Below are 23,386 nucleotides of genomic sequence, written 5' to 3' on the forward strand. Positions count from 1 at the left end.
CCTCGATTCCATTTACTCCTTCTTTGTGTCACATAGCGCTTACGAAACCAGAAGGGCTAATAAGTTAAAAAAAAACTTATCATAAAAAAATCGCACTTAAAAAAAACTTTAAAATGTTAATATCCTATTTATTAATAATAACACTGAAATATTTGCCCTTAATATAACAAATAATTAATTCATATTTTATTCCTTAATTCGACTTAATAAACGAAATTAAAAAATGCAAAATCTAATCGAGTAATCGATCGATTCACAGTATGTCATTCGAAAAACGCGCAAATAATGACAGCTGCACTTTCCCGCGCATCCGAGATGACTGTCAGCCATGTTCAAATCGCTCAAGCGGGAAAATCTTTTCATTTAACAACGCCCTGCCCCTAACCGACGTTACATACATTTTCTTGTGGTTTTCACCCAAAACACCGCTTAAACGGGGTTTAAAACGCGTTTAGCATGCGCAGCTCCCACCGGGCGGGGTTACAGTCTCCGCCTCCGCCGGCGCCACCAATGGCGGCCGAGCTACAAAGTTTTCCAGGCAAATGATTTGTAAAGTACGCATTGAATCGAGGGTTTATCCCGTAGTTATTGAGTTGGTTTTTAAAAGACCGTTTTGAATGTAAATCGAAAAGTTAAGCGAGGTAAAGAGGCTGCCTGCGGATCCCCAATTAAATTGATAGTTGCGTGTCGAGTGGCGGACTCGTTCGCAATGGGATAGCTCCGGACTTACTCGTAACGGAACTACGGAATCTTTGTACGATTGAGGGATGGTATCGATTTGACGCGTCTATTATTTTATTTAATTTTTTACTGACGAAAATTATGATGGATTCAAGTGGGCTCTTAAGATTTTAGATTATTAAGCGGCGACGTACGTGTATACATCTACCTACCTGCATTCTAGCCGTAAATAAAATTTACCTCCACGTAAACAAAGCCCAAGTGACTCAATAAATAAAGCACGTGAATCATAACAGCAGAAAACCAGAACAAGTCGTTCTGAATTTTCGTGTGCTTAATTTATGTTTATAAGTCATCTCGTACTCATCGTAAGGAAACCTGCATGTTTCGGATAAAAATTTGCCACATGGTTACCAACAAACCCTCATTGAAGCAGCCAGGTAGAATAAACTCCAACCCATTTTAAAAAGGCCTCCCTTTTTAGGCCTGAGGTCTGTTTTGGAATTATAATGTTTTTAATTTATTGGTTTATCATACTTCGCTGTAGTTATTTAGTCAAATAAACTTTTATTTGTCGGAAAAACATGTAGATACTTGTAGGTATGTTTGATAACTTTGTAGGTAGGGTTTTACCCACCTACTGAAATGACAAGCACTCATCACATATTCGACCTCAAAAAAACAATACTCAATATTGTTATGTTCCGGTTTGAATAGTGAGAAACATTGCAACAACCAAGGGACATCAAAATCTTAGTCCATAGTGCACATAGATATAGATATAGGATAGTTCACATTTCTTACAGTTTTGTTGGTAGCCATACGACACACCCTAAAAGTTGTGTTCTTTTAGAAGAACAAGATATAATTCAATTATATGAAGTTTTAGCTACTATTTAAGTTTGAGCGAGTTGATACATTTTGAATACCACTACATGTGATATTTATAGAAAAGAATACAAAAACTTTATTGCACAATAGTTTTGCCTAGATATTGATATTATCAATGTTTTCCAATCGAGTTGACATTAGACTACAATATTATTTCAGTTTTCAGTTTTAGGTAGTACATGGGCATATGCTAATATGTTGCATACTTTTATAGTTATATCATTTTTGTTTTAGAAGTAACAGTTGCCAAATTTATACCATATCCTGATCTTTTTTTTTGAGCAATTTGTGGGCGTCCAAAATGTCTACAAAACAGTCGGCGAAAGATTATCTTTTATATATAACTTTCAGTAATCATTGATTTATTTAAAAAGAAAGCTTAATAAAGATAATTGTAGTTTAGTTTAATTGCCACTAATTATTATTAAACCTTAAATAATATATTAATTTTGAACCTTTTATGTAAATATTAGGGTTGGCGTATATTTATATAAATAAATTTACAACAAAATATCATTATATCTTAATTTTTATTTTGATCAAAACTTAAAGCAACGCTTAGCCGCTTATTAGCCGCTATTATTTTCCGTTCCACTACAGAATACTAAATCAAATCAAAATAAATTTTATGCAAGTAGGCTTTTACAAGCACTTTTGAATCGTCATTTTACAGAACTATAATAAAAGTAAATCTACTACCGGCTCGGAATGTAGATTCTACCGAAAAGAACTGGCAAAAATACTCAGTAGTTACTCTTCTAAAACATTTCAAATACAAAGTGATGTATATTAAATATACATAACTTTTCATTTTCAATTAAATTTATATAACATACCTGAAATTCCGCCCGGATTAAGTTTTTTTTTTTACAGAACAGGACACTAATTCAAAGTTCAAATTATTAGAGTTATGTCACAACGGTAAATTATAACCTTGCTGGCGTAGAAGCTTGATCACAGATGTGGGTTACTAGGCTAGTCCTAGAATTACACCCCTGAAGGGTCCCCAAAAAAGTTATTGCCCCTGAATTTGGGCTCAGGAAATTATAAGTTTTTACATTTTCGTGCCTTGCAAAAGCATGTATTGGCCATGCAAGCATTGGTCCAGCGCCTGAACTCTTTCGGCTCAAATTGGAAGTACCGTCCAATCGGATTATGAGAATGAGGAAATAGACACGCGCACATACTTACGCTTACTTACATACATACTTTACCATACTATAGATCCATACCATACCATAGATCTGGATCTATTATATACCTATACTATATATAGATGCGACGTGAAAGTTTACATTATACTGTAATATAATTTAAAAATAAATACTAATTAAATAACAATTTAGTCTTGGGCGCATTTAGTTTTTTTTATGTTGTAGGTGGCAAACGAGCAGGAGACTCACCTGATGGAAAGTGACTACCACTGCCCATGGACATCTGCTTTACCGCGGGGCTTGCAGGTGCGTTGCCAACCATTTAGGAAGTAGTACGCTCTTTTCTTGAAGGTCGTCCCAAGTCGTATCCGTTCGGAAAAACCGCCGGCGAAAGCTGGTTCCACAGAGTGGTTGTGCGAGGCAGAAAATGTCTTAAAAATCGCGCTGTTGTGGATTTTCGGACATCTAGGTGGTGCGGGTGATATTTGGAATTTTGACGAGATATCTGAAGGTAAAATTCAGCAGCCGGGATTAATCCGAACAATTCCTCAGAACATTCCTCGTGAAAAATTCTGTAGAAGATGCAGAGCGAACCAACACCTCTACGCAAAGCCCAGGGATTGAGCAGATCGGAAAGGGCTTGATCGTCGATAATTCGAGCCGCTCTACATTGGATACGGTCAAATGGAAGGAGCTGATACTGGGAAGCATCTGCTCAGAGGTGAGAGAAGTACTCCATGTGAGGCCGAATTTGCGCCTTGTGTAGTCTTAGACGATGGGCCGACGTAAAATACTGTCTTGCCTTGCTGAGCACACCGAGCTTTTTTGATGCCAGTTTGGCTTTGCCTTACCTCTGCACCCTTACATGGCTACATTACTCTGTATTTATTACCTACTCTTTTTTGGCCGCGGTGTACATCGGGTTCGTCGTCAGATGTTGTTGAGAGTTACTTTTATTTCATTGTATTAGTATAGATTAAGGTAATCTATTAAACTAATACACGATTTCGTCTTTGTAATAAAGCCTCGACTGTGAACTCCGCGCCAACGATGCTTACGCTAAGGAAGATTATATTAAAAGTCGCAACCCCCGCCTTTAGACAGCTCCTCGAACACCGCAGTACAGGGAAGTACTTAGGAGAGGGATACTAGGGCTCAATATGAGTTTATATGCATTTCTAAATAAAATATGATTGAATGGGTTAATAACACATTCAACCATTTCCTCTCCGACAAATATGATCCAAATAGTTATTTAAACAATACATTTACAAATAACCCCTTTAATTTGAAAAAGTTATAATATTCAAACTATTATAATATCCTGATTATATTACCTATGCAATATCTGATTCAAAAAATAATTGGTATAACAATTTTTCCCCAAGTTTTTTCAACGGATAAAATCCTGCCCTGCCAATGTGTCTCCTATTTTTACGCCCATTTATAGTCGTACTTCGTTTTGTCTAAAAAACAAAACAAGAGGTGTCATGAGAGACCTGGTGGGAACGAAGTTGCTTTCGTTATATATTAAGTATTAAATAACAGACACAATGAAACAATATTGTTATTGAATATCTGTGAATTAAACCCATAACAAAATATAAGTTTATCAAAATTGTATATATTAGATAAAAGAGAACAGAGACAGAGATAAAGAAAAAGAGAAGGAATGGTCGCCTGGAGGGGACCATTCCTTCAATGATGATAACTGCCAGTTCATTTTGATTTAAGCCGCTTAAAAGCACTTCGTTCTAAAAAATAATGTCTACATGCTTGTAAAGAAAATAAAGTGAAATAATATCTATAACTTAGAAATAAAATGATGTAAAAGATAAAAATCGAAGCGAGAAGACTCCCTACAAGTATCAGACGCCGAGGCACCGATGGATAATAGGCTTTTATTACGTCGCGTGTATATTTGCTTTGCAATAAGATCACCACAGACAGCGTTACTCATTTAGAATAATATAAGCTCTGGTTATTATTAAAATTGGTTATTATTAAAATTCGCCCTGTCAAAAGGGCGAATGAACGATAGTCAGAAATAGATAGTAGAACGCCAACGTGTATACAGCAGTCTTATTATATACTCGGTAATCGATCTAATATTTTATGGCTTACAGCACCTTACAGCTTGGGATCTCACAGACTACCTTAGGTGCAAGATTTCTAACGAATCAAATAAATGCTCGCAAATTAAGAACAAAAAAAAAGAAGTTATTATCTTTCTTATAATTTATTCTAATAACGAATGGCTTAATCTGTACATCCCAATAATGGTGATGATGATGTAAGATTTACAGAATAACTGCATTTCCTATATAGGTAGGTATATAGTGTAAACACGGGCAATCGTATATGACGCGCACCCGTCATGCTCTTACAAAATATTACGATAATACTCAGTCTTTATTATTTGTAAAAAAAAAAAAATATTTAATTTAATTTGCAATGTAATCTTTCGGTTGGCTGAATGTTTATTTTTATTATACTGTATAAGTTATTATTAGTAGAAATTCAAGTGTTTTCTTTGGACGAACAAATTGCAAATATCTTATTTAATTATTTTATTGGATATTTTAAATATTTGTATATATACTGACACATTTTAATTGCTTTATTTACGCAGGGCCAGATTATCCATTAGGCAGTGTAGGCAATTACCCTAGGCTGATCACAAATGGAGAGGTTTTAAAATTCATTGAAATTGTTGAAGCCAAATATGCCATTTATTTGAATAGGGTGATAACCTCGGAATCAGTGGCGTAGCTATCGTAGGGCCAGGTGGTGCAGTGCACCAGGGCCCCGGAGCTCAGGGGACCCTCTAACCTAAGCTTTGAATAGATATGACATATGGATTTAGCCTACTAATGTTCGTCTCAATGTATTCTTTATCATATTTTTATTCCTATCTATAATTTTGAAGCGCAATATTAGTTAAAGAGCTAGCTACGCCACTGCTCGGAATATAGCCATTAAACCAACGAGGCAGTCAAGCTATATACAAGCAATGATAAACTACGTTTTTTATCATTTCATTTTATTTATATATATACAGGATGACTGGTTAATTACTATCAATATTTAAGGATATATAAGGATAGGAATACTCGGTACATGATTCTCATTCGAATTATGTAAAAAAAATAGGTACTTAATTTTTGACCAAATTTCCGTATAAATAAATAAAGTGTGGACACGTTCCCAGCCTTGCCGGCGGCGCGTGCGGCGGCGTGCTGATACAACACCACGCCGCCGCACGCGTGTGTCACTACCCCCAACCCCCGCCCCGTGGCTAATTAGTCGGGCGAGCGCCGCCGTAAGGTCTGTACGTCCGTCTTCCCGCGCGCGCCTAGCGATCGATCTTACGTGTATACCTAATCTGTCGTGTGTGCGTGTGACCCTTTATTACTTATTAGTAATTAAGTATGGCTTATCAATACACAAATGCAGAATACTTGGACATGGTTCGTGCGTATGCGCGTATTCGCATATATGATTCCATTTTTAAATACGCCGGAAATACCAAGATAGGTAAACAGTTCATATTATTTTTTGTGTCAAGTTCACACCATATACCTAGTCAATAAATTGGTTGCTTAAACGAATGAAATATCTTGGTATTTTTGCCTGTCCTAAGCCAGGATTAAAGTATGAAGGGAATTGGATCGTTTTTGTTTATCTAAGGTAGCCTGCTACCCTGTTAACACGCGGCGGCGCGCGGCGTTTGGATGTAGGTAAACTACCGCGCGATATGTACCTACCTACATAACTGTTTTGTGTCGATAACGCAGCTAGGGTGTTCACACGATGCGTAATTAATTACATAACTTTTGGTTAACTTTACTTAGTTTAGTTTATTAATATTTATGTTATATTAATTTTTATTTTGTCATATATGATCGTCAAATATCACGTCCTCAAGTATCGATAGTAATTCACCAGTCACCCTGTATATATATCTACATTATTTAATAGCTTATCAAACGATATTAAGTCGAGTCAAGTATCTATGTGTGTGTGTGCATTCCAGAGCTTAAGAGGAACTTATCCAAATCGGGAAAAATAAAACCAGAGACTTGAGTCACACAAACTCAATGTCAAATTTTTCATATAAAATATTTAAAAAAAAACACACCGTACAAAAATTATTAATTCCTTTAATAAACTTATTACAAAATGACTTATTTAACAATTACAATATAACAAAAACGTCGGCAGTGCGTTAGTAAGGCGAAAACTGTATCATGGTCTTTATATCCTTGAGGAGTATTTCGAGGAAGCCGCGCTGAATTGGCGGCTGGTTCTGGAAGCGGATGTGTTATGTTTAAAATAATATTTCTGTTTTATTTGATTCGAAAAAAAACACTGAATGCATTCATTACATCAGCGAAGCCATGATGGTCATAATCATAATTGAAGAATAACAAACACACGAATTCACGCTCGTCGTGTACCTTAGCGGTCTCGAGCAACTCCTCGACGAAGCGCTCGTTGAACACCGCCAGCAGCTCCTTGCGCAGCGACACCGCCTCCTCGCCGACCGCCCCGCGGAGCGCCGCCGCCTTGGTCATCGCTGAGGAGGAGGCGCAATCATCAATAGCAAGCGGATGAAACGTCGCAGGCGTCCGACGAGCGGCGGACTCACAGTCGCGGGGCGAGTCGGCGCGCGCGAGCGAGGCGCGCAGCAGCAGGCGCGCGTGCGCCCACAGCAGCTGCAGCGCGGCGTGCGCGGCGTGCTCGCACAGCTGCAGCTCGCGGCGCCGCGCGGCCGCGCGCTCGCGCAGGCGCGCCACCACCGCCGCGCGCGCCTCCACCGGCGACGCGGGCGTGGCCTCCGCGCCCAGCAGCTTCTTCATGTCTGCTTCCATCACAAAACATATATATCGTCATTGTAGACGGAATACTTCAGTAGATTATCTACATTTTACGGGTCAATCGTTGTGCACTTCCTCGTTTTTATTTACGTCAAAATTATGGAAATACAGCAGCGCTTCGCGCGTTATTTGTGGCATTCTAATCGTTAATCAACTCATGTACTAGGTTCAAGCTCTAGTTGCCGATTGTTTTTCTTTACTGCGACTAGAATGGGGAAATAGATAGTATATCAGCACACTCGTGCAGTAGAAGAAAGGGTAGTGACCTAGGAGCGTCATGGCGGGCACGTTGTGCAGCTGGTGCTGCACGGTGGCCAGCAGCTTGTCGTGCGCGCGGCGCCGCAGCAGCAGCGCGTGCAGCAGCGCGAGCGCGGCGGCGCCGGCGCGACGCCCCCCCTCGGCCGTGGCGCCCCCCACGCTCACCTCCTCCAGCGTGTTCCGCGCGAACATCAGCAGGTTCCACACGATCTGGTAGTGATTCGCACATGTTACAGCAAGCCGAATCTGCGATTGATAATTGGATTGAAAATAATGACGATCGAAGTAGATCACCTTGTAGTAGAGTATCGAATCTTGTTCGGGCGACTCCGGGGGTGGCTGTTGGAAGCGTGGCAGTAGCGCCAACATCAGGTACTGAACTCTCTGGACGCCCGCAGCACTACTCTGCAGCGCTGTATCCGCGGACACGGCTCCGAACACTTCCCGATTTGAGGTGCGCGCTATTACGGACGTTAGTGCTTCTAATTCTATTAGTAACCCTTGCGGCGAGTTCGGGTGTGCAGCCCTGTAAGTGTATATCATTAATTATATATTTCTAATAAATGTTATTTAGTGTTTACTTATTAATTACACGTCGTTCTCCCTTTCGGACATCAGTCGTTTGACAAACGAGTGACTATTTAGTAAAAATAATGACTCTTACTGAAATAAGCCACTCATTGTACAAAAGCCTCGCCGTATAGACAGTTGCTGCGTCATAAACTCACCGGAGCACCATGTCGACACACTCGAGGTGGCTGAGCAGCAGGTGCGTGGCGTGCAGCACGCAGCTGTGGTTCTGCGCGCCCAGCGTGCTCAGCAGCGCGTCGCACAGCGTCAGACTCGGGACCAGGATCTGACGGAACCTGCGATACGCGTTTAGGCAAATGTTACCGATCGTGTTCAATAGGTGCGCGTACTCTGAGCGTACTCCGAGCCAGGGCGCGGCGGAGGGCTGACCGGCTGGCGACGGAGGGCACGAAGTCGGCATCGCGCGCGCCGTAGCCCGCGTGTATGTCGGGGTGCGCGTCCAGCGCGCGCAGGTTGGCGAGGCACGCCAGCGCGCCCTGCGCCAGAAGCGTCTCGGCGCCCACGCGCGTGCCCGCGATCTTGATCAGCAGCGCCATCTTCGACTCGAACACGTACAGCACGCGCAGCGACTTGGGGCTCGGCTCCAGGGCCTGGCCGAGTGGACGGATGTTAATATACCGGCGTAAAGTATCCGTTTACGATTGACATTTACATTTCAATGTCTCGTCTTTCATTGAACGAAACGTTTTTAACCATTGAAAGAACTAAAATTAAAAAAACTCACTTCCTTCAACCCCTCGTCGTCTTGAAGCAGACTGTCGATGAGACTCCTCAGGTACCCCTGATTGGTCAGCGTGTTCATCCAATCGGTCCCCGGATTGATTTCTATCATTGTGTCTAGGCAGGACAAGGCGACCATGCGACAGACGTCGTGGCCACCGCCGATGCAATCGCTGCATACGATAGAGCACAGGTTTTCTCCGAAACTGTTTATCACCTCTATCGCCATGGACTTTAAAGTCGATTCTTCTCTGCTTGGCCTCGCTTTCGAACTATCAAGACGGGTGACATACGTCGCGTTGACATCCTCCTCTGGATCAGCCGAGCTGGGCTTCAAATTTACTATATTCAAGAAATTGAGCAGTGCCCCGTACAAGTTTACTCTCATTTTCTGCGTGGAAACTCCAGACACTAAGATCCAGCTAAGAATTTTGTGCAAAATGAACTTTAAAGTAAGAGACTTCGTTTGCATGATTTGATTCGAAGGTCCGAAAAAACTTGTTTCGAAATCTGCTGTTTTGAGCGAGGACTCCCTCTTCTGCAATATGTAGCAGTGTCGTAAGTTTACCAGCAGCAGCAATACTGTCCCAGAAGCCAAGTTACCGATCTGCGGGAGGACTTCCGCCGGTGGTATTTTATTGAGGAGGTCCTGGAGTATATTTAAGAGAAGATTTTTTTTCGATTCAAGGCTGAGCAGGTCCTGCGGTGCAACACAGAATAAGATTTCCGTGAGTTGTCGCCACGAGTCGTAGTAATGTGTGAGCGTGGCGGCCAGGTTACGCTGCTTGTTCACTTCCGTGACGTAATCGAGCACCTGTTGGAGAACACGCGGTATATGTCAAATATTCATACTTAATTCTATCAGATATTTATTGAGGCTCCGGCCCGTGGGCGCGGCGCAATTCCTACTACGCTGATGTGGGCATCGGGCGGCTACCTTCTGTATCTCGGCGGCGACGAGGCTCCGCTGCGGCGCGGAGGCGCGCAGCGCGGCCAGCTCGCGGGACAGCAGCGCGTGCACGCGCGACACGCTGATGCGCTTCCCGCCCAGCCCTGCCGGCGGGGGCTCTTATCATTTCATTTATTACACCCTCGGTGACTGTTTTAGTGTAAGTCTAACCTGTATGTCTCTGTGGTATATAGTGGTATAGTCCCGACTTTAACTGATCAATAAAAATATTAAAAACTAAGGGTACTATTTCGAGTAACATTTCAGCTATCAGACGATAGTCAACAATTAACCGGCGCTTCCGTGAAATATGGGTCGAGTGTCAGAGTAACGTTACCCGTGGGCAGGTCGCATTCGGCGATGGCTCGGCGCAGTTGGTGCGCGTGGAACAGCTCCCAGTTCGGCTCGGGCGCCGCACTCACGCGCACCGGCAGCGACTCCAGCGAGCGACGTATCACGCACCACTCCCACTCCTGACACGCACGTACGACGGTAAACGAATCTCATTATTTATAATTTGCCTGAATCTACTCATCCGCTACCACTCTGTAGTCTGTATTTACACACTCGTACTAGATCAAGATATCGTCAGTAGAAAGGAAGAAATGCTGTAACACCAGAAGGGTACTTTTGGAAAATGAGGTCAAGGGAGTGAACCAAAAGCTCCTTCGAATCGATCCAGTCGGGCAGCCGTACCTGGTCGTGCGCGTCGTGCGCGTGCGGCGCGTGCGCCAGCGCGGCCAGCAGCGCGGCCAGCGCGGCGTGCTGGCGGCCCGCGCCCGCCGCGCCCGCCTCGCACGCGCACGCGCGCAGCAGCCACGAGCGCGCCGACACCGTCGCCGGGCTGGCGCTCTGCGGAGGACCACGACGGTGAAATGAGCGCCTTGCGTTCTTATTATTGATCGATTGACGTTCGAGTAGCGTACTTCGAGATTGACGACGGCCTTGGCGTGGCGGGCGAGGAAGTAGTCCCTCGCCCGGAGCAGCCGCAGCGCCGGCGGGGAGGTCGCGGGCCGGGCGCAGATCCAGTACAGCAGGCGGTAGCAACTCTCGACCAGGGTCGTCGCCTCCCTGCACGAGACGAGAAAGGGGATCAGATATCGATCGGGGCTAGTGTGACAGATCCAAGTGGTATTAAAATACTGTTCGTACAGAATAGCACTGGACTGTCGAATATTCATTTCCGGTGTACGTGAAAGTATGAATATAATGATTAATTTAATTTCTCACTTTTGAGTGTCCCCGCTGGGGGCGATGTACTCTTCTAGAATGTCTAGAATCGAGTGGAAGCAAGTCCGCGGCGCGCCCGCACTTCCCGCTTCTTGCAGAACGCTGCGAGATATCTACAAAAGGGACGGGCTTATGTTATACATTTTCCTTTGGACATCAAAATTTATAATCAAAATAACTACAGAGTGCAGTGAGAAACTCTCATCTATCGATAAAAAATCTGAAATTGCCAAGTCAAAAGAATTTGCTGTCTTTGAACGGGGTAACTCACGTCGTCGTTCAGAGTGTACCCCAGCAGGAAGTGCGCCAGCGAGGGCGGCGCGGCGGGCAGCAGCTGCAGCAGCAGCAGCAGCACGCCCTCCTTGGTGCCGTGCGCCGCCGCGCCCGTCCCCCAGTCCTCCGTCTCCAGGCACTCCACGAACCCGTGCCTGCGAACCGGTGCGCTCGTTAATGCACGGAGCTCGTTTAGTTTGCAGCTAAATTTAGCAATCTATGTCGGTACTGTACTCCACCACTTTTCTCATGTAAATGAATATTGTAAGCGCAGCATTCAAAATCAGCGAGCAACCTGACGTCGGCGGCCAGGTCGTGGCGGTGCAGCACGGAGGCCAGCAGGTGGCGCGCGCAGACGGGCGACTGCAGCGCGCGGGCCAGCAGCGCCACGGCGCGCGCCGCCGCCTCGGGCAGCGCAGACACGTGCTCCAGCACGCGGCAGCACGTCACCAGCCGGTCGCAGCCGTCGGGGCCCTCGGGCGCTGCGCACGAGCGGTACTTAGTTTTGAGTCGATCGACGAGATTCATTTCACTTTATTCTTTTCAAACTGAGCAGCTCTTTTTTAACACAGGCAATGAGATAGAGGATCTTAGCGATTCAGGAAAAAATAAATAAAACTACTATTGGGTTCATTTATAATACCGGGTACGACGATAGCCCAGGGGGTCAGATCTAACTTGTGGCTTGTTACATCGCTAGGCGACCCGTGAACCATTGCGTACGCTTACGTAATATTCGTACCCAAAATGAGTTTAGACAGTCCGACGACGAGTACCGCCCGCCCCGCCTCGGCCGCCGCGACGTTGAGGGGGCGCTCCAGCGCCAGCGCCCGCTCCAGGATCTGCAGTGAGCTCACCAGGGTTTTGTGCACGTATTCCTAAAAACACAACAATTGTTAAAATTAACGGTATAGACGCGTGAAAATGTGTAGACTATGAGATACAATATTACATAGATAAACAATAATAATAAAATTAATCTAAAACGCATAGTAGGAGCAGCAGGTCGAACGATAAAAAATAGAATGAAATGGATTGGACTCGAATTAAATTAAAAACATTGCGTTTAGACATGATAAGATGCTAATAATCACTACTTGACTAAAATACTAGTGTAGTCTGAACTCCGAACTGGGCTTAATTAGTAGTAGTAGCATTCGAAAAAAAATCTTACGTCGACAAAAAAAGCATACTTTAGCGACGTAAAGATCACCTGTTCGGGTGCAGATTGTTTATCCATCAGCTCATGAGCCTCATCCAGTGTCGTGAGAACCAAACGCAGGAACTCCGACTTAGTGTGCAACTGTAGCAGCAACGGGAAGCCCGGGGGGGGGTTCATGTCCGGTTCTGTATTCGGGGGAGGGAAGTCGGACGCTGCCGGTTCGTACTGATCGAGCCAGCGCGCGAAGAGTTGGAAGCAGAGAGATAGCATCTGAAAATATCACAAATATTGAGTCGGTTTCCACTTGACATTTTTACTACAGTAAATGATAATCCACAAAAATATTATCCAAAGAGGGTGAGTATGGTGGACCGACTAAAATGGCATTCGAACAAACCATTAAGTGAGCCGGTAGATTACAAGTAAATAAAATCTTAAATCTACTGGATGGCAGCGCACTGATGCCGTGAGAAACAGTATGCCAGGTAACGGCTCGCCAGTAGGCTACTATAGGCAGTCGCCCGTTTCGTCACCGCAATGGGCAAAGTAATAGGTAAGCGGAGTCGCACCTGCCACCTCTCGGGCGGGCGCGAGTAGGGGCGGTGCGGCGCGGGCAGCGCCAGGCGCTCCAGCGCGTGCTGCACGTAGGGCGCCAGGCCGGGCGCGCGCGAGCCGGCGCCCAGCGCGCGCGGGGGCGGCGCCGCGCCGCACAGCGCCTCCAGCAGCACCAGGAACGCGCGCGACAGCGGGTACTCCTCCATGCGGCACTCCACCTGCGGGCTCTCGGGGTGAGCGAGCGTGTCGCGCCGACGCCGACGGGCGACGTGATATGATGGCACACAATAGTTAATACTTAAAATCAAATCTTGGCCTTAGAACAGCGCCTGTTCAAACTCGATCACTCACCTCTTGTAATTCGACGTTTAAAGCCCGTTTGTCTTTCGAGATGGAAACCAGTTGCGCCGCCTCCAGGGCGGCCCACACGCGACCCGCGGTGGCCGCCGTGCCCCCCAGGGCGGCCAGTGTGAGACATAGTTCCGCTTTTAACGGGAGCGGTACGTGACAGCAAATGAGACCTGCAGAGGGAGGAGGAAAATTAAGAACCCGTAAATTCCGACCGTTGAGAAACATGCGGAAAAATTGCGGACCGCACGTTTGTCTGTTTACTTAAGAGAATATAAAACATATATTTAATTACCAAACATGCAATTAATGGCGTCCCACTGCAAATTTTCACATATACTGATACAGGCCGCTTCGTCTTGTTTCGCCACAGCCGCGATCAGCTTCAAGGCGGCTATCATCGCTTCCACCTTCGAAGAAATTATACAAAATAAAGGTAACGTGTAATAGGAAAAACTTACAGGCCATACTAGATATTAGCTTTGTGGGAACAGACTTTGTGAAAATTATGAAAAGGGAGTGGAGGGAAATGGAGACGGCTTGGAGCTCAGCACGTGAAATAACATGTTGCTCTCGTGCGGTTTTATCGGAATACACGATTCAATATTTCATACGACACATTGCGAAGACAAAGTTTTTCTTCCCCGCTGGGCACCGAAATTATTGTAAACATAAAGCTCACGAAAACTTAGCTGTGCTTGGCCAGGTTTGAACGCCAAACATTCGGTTAGGATTAAAGTGCTCTATCCTAGTAAGAGTGATAAGATTCTGTATTAAACCGATAAATGAACCAAAATATTAATATATAGCCGTATTCAAGTTTGGTTTAATAATTTAATACAAATGTCACTTCAAGTGGATACAATAGCTAGATGGCAAGATAAGAGAGCATTGCGAGCCTCTCAGTATCGGCTCACCTCCTCCTGCCTCACGAGCAGGCGGCCCGGGCGCGCCGTGGGGGGGACCACGGCCGACGCGCCCAGCGACGACGAGTGCAGGTGCTCGGCGAACGGGGACGGGTCGGCGCGGAGGTTCCTAGAGGGACGGAATATTAAAATTTAAACGCAATATGATGCCGACGAAGTTACATACATAATATGATAGTTGGTTAAGACAGGAGCACCTCCTTCGATAAAAAAAATAAAAAACAAATTTGCTTATAGAAGGCATAGATGTAATTTTTAACATGAGGTAATGAAAAACAGAATTAAAAGGGAAAAACGGTCGCAAAAGGGAGCGTCACCTGTAGTACAAGGAGAGCGCTGTGAGCAGGTGGTGCGCCGACAGCGCGTCGCGGCGCGCCAGCAGCGCCCACGTGTGGCGCGGCACGGCCAGCGCCGCCAGCGCGCGCAGGTAGCCCGGCAGCAGCGCCGCCACCACCACCTCGCCCGACAGGCGCACGAACTTGTACAGCGTGGCCGCGCGGCCGCCCGCCCGGCAGGAGGGCGCCGCGCCGTCGCAGGCGGCCCAGTAGTCGCGGCGCAGCTGCAGCGGGTCGCGGCGGTACAGGCGCTCCACGCAGCGCAGCAGCGCGTCGAGGCGGGCGCGCTGCGCGGGCGCGCGGAGCCCCTCGGCCGCGTACAGCTGCGCCGCGCGCGCCGCCTCCTCCGCCCTGAGGCGCGACTCATTGTTTACTTGGCCTGACTAGCCTTTTCGGGCCCCGATGCAAATAAAAATCGGATGGCCCCCCTTTAGCTATTATGTAAACGAACGTGGACCAACGTTTGATAACGTTGGACGAAAAGTTTATCGCCCGGCAGTAGACACCTGAAAAGCTGGGTTGGCTGACAGTGTCTTGATGTAACCGATGATACTACGGTGTTTTTACGTGTGGATGGCTTCATACTTATATCAACTCACTTGACTCTCATCTCCATAAGTTTGGAATGCATGAGCACGATAAAGTCCGTGATGAGCGAGTGGATGCGTCGTTGATAGTACTCCTCCGAGGAGACCAGGTCCGAGGACAGTATGGCCTCGTCTAAGTACTCGAACACCTGCATAACACATAACAATGTTATTATTATAACTCAATTCGACCATAAATAATAGTCTCTCTACCGCTGACAAAAGATTTGTGTTTGTAACAGCATGCATTAAAAGCAAAAGAAAAAAATATTATGTCTTAACTAACTAATATTATAATTGCTTAAATAGAGTTAAATAATTTGTAAGTTGGCATGTTATGCTTAACTACACGACCTATCATCATGAAATGTTTCATACACATTGTAACGGTGACAAAGGGTATCAACATATCCGGATCAAACTTTGGTGAAGCCAGGGGCGAAAAAAAGTTATTACTATTATGAATTTGTTTTAATAAAATAGCTGAAAGACAAAGAAAGGTCACATCACCCCGCCGTCTATCGCCGCATCCACCAGCATCTCGTCCTGGTCCAACAGCTCAGTCTTGGGCTCGGCTCGCCTCAGTAACGATACCGGGGCTCTCTTCAGCGCAGCAAGAGCCAAGCCCAAGGATAACTGACATAATGCTTTTAAGCCATTGCTGTTTTTGTCCTCCCCCTCTTGAGTCTGATTAGGTTCTGAAGGAGGTGAGAGTTGATCTAGTAATACTGATATGAGGTCTGGATCCTGAATTAGAGGAAGTTTCTTTGCCAATTCTTCACCATCTTCTCTTCTGCAAACGAATTTTATAATTTATTAATTAAATTAAAAAATGTCTGGTCGAATAAAATTAGAATTATTTTCAAAGTGCCAATGTCTATGGGCGTGGATGACTTAAAACTTACTGGCTTAGTATAAGGTGTCCTATTTGCTAGTCAACCTACCTATATCTACCTACCTATATAAAATAAACTAGTCTTTAGTTACGGTAAAATACAAACCGATGTAAAACTGAGAGATCCAACGCATAAAGCAATGCCATTTGTAAAGCCAGTGAGATCTCATCCAACGCGCCGGTTGGTCCTTTCGACGGCGACGACATTTGCTGGAAACATTGCAAAATTAATAAATAACATTTCTTGATTAAGAGAACGCTATACCACATAAGTATATATTACTTTTAATTTTCAATAACATTGAAACTTCAAGATATAAGTAGGTATTTTTAATTCATTATTATATTTGGTATAATATAATTAAAATAAATTAAGCATAAACAACACAAACTTCTGAAAGTAGCCTTAGAAGTATATCTCTCTCCAATCCAAGCTGAGCAGAAGCTGCAAATATGACTCCAGCCAATAATTTTCTGGTAAAAAAATATAATTATTTATTAATTTAGACAATTCTATAGCTTTTCTAAAATATGATATTCTACAAAATTCAAACTGGTTAAGGAGTTGTGTACCTGGTATTCTGTACAGCTGCCAGCAGCCGCGCGAGGTGTCGCCCGGGCGGCAGCGCGCGGTTCCGCCGCAGCAGCTCCAGCTCCGTGTCCAGGTCGCAGCGTCGCAGCGCGTCCAGCGCCCCGCCCAGGAGCCCGTCCGCCACCAGCTGCCCCACGTACCGCGACACGTACGACACCACCTCCTCGCGGGCGCTTATCGACCTAAAGCAAACATCAAATATATTGGAACTAAAAATAACATTAATACTTATGTTAGTTAAATAAAAAATATTAATAATCTATCTATTGTATTATTATAAATTCGAAAGTAACTCTGTCTGTCTTACACCAGACAGACTGTTAATCTTTCATTGTCAAAAACAAAAGCAAATTTGATAAAATTTGGTATACAGCGGCTTCAACCAGAGGAAGGATGAAAGGTACTTTTTTTATAGCGAGCGAAATTGCGGACGATATATAGTATTCAATATTTGTTAATTCTTAATTCTAAATAATAAATAATTTCATATGTATGCAGAAAGTACACATTCATTTCTAGGATAATTTCACTAAAGAAATGGACTTTAAGGAAAATAAATGACACTTCTTTAGACTAAGAAAAGTACTTGTGTGTCTATAAAGCTACAGACAGTAATATAAACTTACCATGATACTCCATCCCTTGCCATGACCAGTTCTCGCAAGGCCTGCACGAGAGCCCGCTTGCCGTCATAGTATAGGAGAACGGCAAGGAGCCCGCGCGCCAATCCTGGCCGACGAGAACTTTGACGTTGTGCCGTGTGCAATAGTTCCAAGCAGGCATATTCATTGGCATTATACATATCTGTAAAAAGAAAACATTGGCACAATTATAATCGAGATAGACTAAACTGGAGTACTGAATCTTTTTAGTCAATGATTCTAAGTTAAAACTTTGTGCAAGCACCACTGAATTAATATACATAATTGGTATTAATAATGGATCTCAAAGAACGTAGGGAAAGGAAAAAATTGTGAGGGAACCTGCATGTGGGAGATATGAATCTGTGATGTGTATCCACCGACTCACATTGGATCTATGTGGTGGAGTAAGCTACCAACCATCTCCTCAAAATGGAAGAAACCTATGCTCAGTAGTGGCACATTAACAGACTGTTACTTTTGTTGTAATTAACAAACAGAACACAGAGAATGTCCATTATATATAATCTAAAATATACTTTCTTCAAGTGTGCAATTACAAGCACTGTTGAATGAAGCTACAACCATGTCGGAAGGTGAAAACTACTAAGAAGAACAGAGAAGACCTTAGTAGTTTTGTAGTTTTTTAGGCCTTTTATTTACATAATCAGCTATATATCAACATGGAAATCTATAATTAACACATTTTTTTACCATGTACATATTCATATGCATTATAATAACATGACATTTTTTATATATGTAAGATGTTTCTTATGTCGAGATGGTTTTCGGAAGTCATTCTACCGATATAGCTCACCTATATAGGATACATGAGAGGCAAATTTTATCTGACATATGCAGGTTTCCTCACAATAATAAATCATGCATTGGTTTTGAAACACATTGATTGAAGCTTATTGCAAGTTTATTTTTGACCATATGAATATTGTATAGTATTCTAATTACCTGATATTATTATAGCTTCATCCACTAATTCTTTGGAGAGAAGTGTTCTCCCAACACTGGGCAGGTTAACTCCTTCAGTGATACCTCTTTTGATCTCCTCTCGGCTGGCAGGATTCTTTGCCTATGACATCAAATATAGCATAAATATTTGATATATTTAATGAATAATATTTCTACTATAAGTTCAACGGTTTTTTTCAGTATACTTATGACATTTGGTGATTTTAAATACTGACAAATTGGTTGCATTTAATTTATTTTAAGCATTAAGCAAGCTAGCCACAGAGATGTGTTAAGGGTGTTTGTTTTTTGTCACAGTGTACATCAGAGATTGATGTCTATCTTTATTAAGTGTGTAGTGTTTCAATTGTGGATGCCTGTGCCTGCCACCAGCACCCAACACATTGTGGATCTCTTGAGTATGGTCTGGAAGCTGCGCACTTGGCCAGTTTCAAGCAAGGAAACTGTTAATTATACTACTAAACCAAATAACTGAGGATTTATTTTATTAATGTCCACCATCCTTAACCTTAAAATAACTGAAAGATTTTTATTTTTTCAACTTTATAACTGGTTAGAAATTTTCATCTTTCAAATTTACAACTAGATAATCTTATCTATCTTGAATGGTTCAAAAATTAGCAAAATTAACTTTTATTAGAACAATTACATAGGTAAGATACTTACTGGATTTTTTAAAAGTGATAAAAATGTTTGTTTATGTCTTCTTAAAACGGATTCAAAAGTGTGAACAGCGTATGGAGCTCCACTACCCTCATTTGTAAGGTAGCTTTCAACGACAGCCGCCAACTCTTTGTACGGAGTCCAAAGATCTTCTGTTGTTGTTCCTAGATAATTACAAAACATTCTTTCTTGATATAATCAAGTTTTTACAATACAATCTTCAACCATAGTATTTGCAAAATTCATTTAATAATTGTATTCCGTTTCAAATAGAAACCGATTTGGAAATAAACTAACCGCCAAATGTATAGGTTATGTTTGTAAATTATTTACCTTCGTTAATATCCATGATGTATAACTTTATAAACTCGATTTATACAAACTAATTATAATCATTTACTTGTCATCACAATGTTAATACAAATCATAAATACAACATTTATAACATCTAAAACAACTATTTATGAACCTCTATTTTGAATTTGCCGATCGCGTCACGCGTGACAGTACTGACATTTGACAGTGACTTTTATTTTTCTTTTTATTTAATATAAATTAAACGTAGCTCTGGACACAGAAATTATTAAAGTTTATTTTATTGTTACAAATCATACATAAAAAAATCATAACGGTGAAAACTTTACAGATAATATAATAAATAAAACTGATGTCGGTAAAATTACTGTTTATTTTATATAACAATAAACTAAGTTTGTGTTGTAGTAATCTTTTGAAAAATGAGAACTTGAGGCCTAACAACAACTTAATCAACAAGAGCAAGCGTAGTTGAAGTCATAAGGAAATCTTAACTTAAGCTTCATGCACAAATTATCAAATACTAATTTTATATGAATAACATATATATATAATAATAAAATAATAATCTTATTACAATACTTTATGAATATAGGTTAAAATAAAATTTAGTAACATTCAGAAAATCTTTATTATACTGTGATAGAGAACAACGAGAATACATTCTTTAGCTCACAAGAATAAATTATTTAAAAAAATATTCTCTACGGACACGATAAATATATTTAAAATTGAAATATTAAAGTATTTTAATTTAGAGTGATTGTTCAATTGTGTACAAGTATTCTATACATTTATTTCTGTAGAAAGTATTATTATAAAAGACAATATTATTGAAAAATTCTCCAACATTTGTTACTTGTACTGGAAGAGAATTCAGAACATCTTTAGTATTATCACTTCGAACTTTATCACATTCAATATTAATAACATCTAGGTGATTTAAAAAAGATTTATCCTGCAAGTTGTTTAAAACTATGCTCCCGCAAGATGCAAAACCAGTCTTCTCGAAACACCCCTTAGAAAGAATGAAGAGTGTACTGACATTAAAATGAGTTAATATATTAAAATTTTTCAATAAAAGTGACTCCCCAATCTTCATTTCCTTTAAAATACTGAGCAATGTCTTGAAACAATTTTTCTCATACACATTAAAACTGTCCTTATACTGGTACTCCGGCAACAATAGGATTTTTGATATTTGACTCTTTGAATCATCAGTGCTGCCCATATGCCCTTTAGACTGTTTATAAATTATGATCTCTTTAAATTCTTCCTCTGCCAAAATTTGCTGATACAATTTAAAAATTGGCACAAATATGAATTTGGAACTATTAATTTTCTGTAATGGTAGACCATATGTATATTTAATATCAACTTTTACATTTTCTTCTTTAAACATCCATCGGATTGACTCGTTTATTAAAATAAGTGGATTTGATAGCAGTTCCGCTTGTAAAAAACCATTCAAGTTCTTTAACTTTTCTTTAAGTGACATCTTTGAATAAAGCTGTCTTTCTGTGTATGAGCCTCGATCGTACCTTGGATTTGTGTTTATTTTATTTTCTTCATGGAGTATTCCTTTAAGGATCTCATGCTCATACAGAATTGGCTTTAGATTGTATTTCCATATAAATTCTGATGCAACAATTGCTCTTATCTTTTTTATATCCCTGTGTAGAGCAATATTTTTCTGCATTAAGTATGCTTGAAGGTTGCTGTTTATTACTTGGCATTGTATTGAACAGAAGTAATACGAACATTCCTCTATTTGCTTTAAAAAGGTCTCAGGAATCATTTCCAGGGGAAACATAGCTAATTTGGAGTACAGGTCTGTTCCAAAGGTTGATTTGAGAATGGGTATATAGTCATTGAGGTTTAAGTTGTCCTTGTATTGAAGGCATACAGCATAAACTTCTGAGTTTCCTTGCCGAGATGTAACTGGTTTATATATATTGACCTCTTTAAATAGGTGATTAATTAGATAAAGCAGACAAACAGTTGAATATTCAAATATTGTGAAAAGTTTAAAGATTAGTGTTCCTCCTGAACTTAAAGACTGCAAAGCAGTAACAATTTCACAGTAATGCAATGGTGAAGTAGCTTCCTCTTGAGCATCGGGTTTCTGCAAACAGTCAATTGAACCATCTGCCGTAACCAGCAACACCTGAAAAAGAAGTACTATAGATTAAAATAATAGACTAAATTTAATTGAATGTTAATATATTATAATTAAGTAACTGAATCATTGGGCTGTTTTCAATCTTGTTTATCCTGAGAGGAGAAATGGGCCTTTCAAAATATTTCTGTATTTTTGTATATATATCTGGTAATTTAAGCACAAAAAATAATTAATTTACCTTTCCCAAGCTTTTAGCCTTTTCAATGACAGCTTGAGAATTTTCCCAATCCATCAAATTTCCAGTGCTGTCTTTGCCAAAATGCCAGTTATCCAGGGTGTGGAACATAAAGCGGTCATCACTGATCATATTTGAAGGAGAATTGCCTTCATAATATGGATTCAAAGTATTAGCAACCCACTTCCACTAAAACAAAAAAGATTATAAGCTTTATTTGGTTTATTATATATTATATTACTTTAATTATATAGTTAGTATTTTTTAGTATACCTGTATGTCTTGATGATTTAGTTTTAAATAATGATTCAAAGATGTTATAAATGCCCCGGGGGCTTCACACAGATGAAGAGATATCATTCTTTTAGACACACTTGCTTCCTTAGGTACAACATTGTATGTGCAAGCGCATTCGTAGAATTTCGTCCAAGCCTGTGTTAAGAACTCAGGATTAACAAGACATCTAATCTTCCACCCAACCTCACCCGCCGGATTCCGACGACGTGTGTGGCTACTCCATTCTTCAATACTAAAGTCATTCAATTGACTTTTATGAAAGTTCAATCGAGATTTCTGCGATTCTAGTGCTTTAACCTTCCAAGGTGGTGCCGAAAACCAAAATTCCCGATCGGGTAATTTCCATTCGCTGTTAAAACGGAACTGATATTTTTTATTAAACAAATCATTCAATTCATCATCGAAGTCATCAGGACGAAAAAATTTGTGGCGAGAAAATACATTTTCCGGTTTTTGAAACATCTTATCAAGCAACTACGACGAACGCGTTTCTCAAATGAAAATAACTGGATCGGTGAATTAATAAGATATTTTTAAATTTAAATTAAGATACGCAATAATGCACAAAATATTTCCAAAGGCAGTCTAGGCATTCTTAAATTTATGGCCTATTAACACAATACTTGTATAAAGCGCATAACACAATGTTTACAAAAGAACTAAGAATGACAATGAACATAAATTGATTATTATATTATTGATGTATGTTGTCTTAGTTGTGTGGAACTGGCGTTTGACAACTGCAAATGTTTGTGTTACCATGATCCCATCACATTTATAACTCATCATTACATAGTATAAAACAAATTCGCTTACTGTCCCTGTGTATGTATGCTTTAATATTTAAAATTACACAACGGATTTTGATGAGGTTTTTGATTCAAGACGAAGGTTTATATGTATAACACATGCACAATATAATAAACAAACACTGACAATTTTAGAGGTTTCTAAAGTTATGTCGTAAAAAACACTTTTTTTTGCTTACATTGTTGACTGAACCCTACGAGATAGATCAAAATAATGTACTACAGTATTAAAACAACTCAAAAAGGTCTTAATAAAAGCGGTCCGCGATGCTATATGTCTGGCTCTT

General features: G+C 41.4%; 2 protein-coding genes across 2 annotated transcripts; both read right to left on the reverse strand.

Annotated features, from left to right (window-relative positions):
- Window positions 1–6,869: 6,869 nt before the first annotated feature.
- On the reverse strand, window positions 6,870–19,814 carry LOC125073205 (nuclear pore complex protein Nup205). Its single transcript, XM_047683945.1, has 30 exons — window positions 19,655–19,814; window positions 19,325–19,485; window positions 18,638–18,758; window positions 17,654–17,831; window positions 17,009–17,209; window positions 16,828–16,909; window positions 16,542–16,645; window positions 16,051–16,333; window positions 15,553–15,689; window positions 14,936–15,304; window positions 14,610–14,727; window positions 13,988–14,102; window positions 13,696–13,865; window positions 13,359–13,562; window positions 12,841–13,059; window positions 12,370–12,505; window positions 11,923–12,109; window positions 11,626–11,782; window positions 11,355–11,467; window positions 11,051–11,195; window positions 10,843–10,976; window positions 10,462–10,610; window positions 10,113–10,228; window positions 9,180–9,989; window positions 8,825–9,045; window positions 8,593–8,730; window positions 8,159–8,390; window positions 7,873–8,074; window positions 7,187–7,590; window positions 6,870–7,035 (listed from the first exon to the last, which is right to left on the reverse strand). Exons 1-30 carry the CDS (start codon window positions 19,668–19,670, stop codon window positions 6,955–6,957), a joined length of 5,703 nt encoding a protein of 1,900 aa, XP_047539901.1. The 5' UTR covers window positions 19,671–19,814; the 3' UTR covers window positions 6,870–6,954.
- A 445-nt stretch (window positions 19,815–20,259) lies between these two features.
- On the reverse strand, window positions 20,260–23,015 carry LOC125074484 (cap-specific mRNA (nucleoside-2'-O-)-methyltransferase 2). The gene is made up of 3 exons (XM_047685833.1): window positions 22,267–23,015; window positions 21,997–22,182; window positions 20,260–21,803 (listed from the first exon to the last, which is right to left on the reverse strand). Exons 1-3 carry the CDS (start codon window positions 22,750–22,752, stop codon window positions 20,391–20,393), a joined length of 2,085 nt encoding a protein of 694 aa, XP_047541789.1. The 5' UTR covers window positions 22,753–23,015; the 3' UTR covers window positions 20,260–20,390.
- Between the last annotated feature and the right edge of the window lie 371 nt (window positions 23,016–23,386).

This window comes from Vanessa atalanta, chromosome 2, assembly GCF_905147765.1.
Source record: "Vanessa atalanta chromosome 2, ilVanAtal1.2, whole genome shotgun sequence".
Taxonomy (NCBI): Eukaryota; Metazoa; Arthropoda; class Insecta; order Lepidoptera; family Nymphalidae; genus Vanessa; species Vanessa atalanta.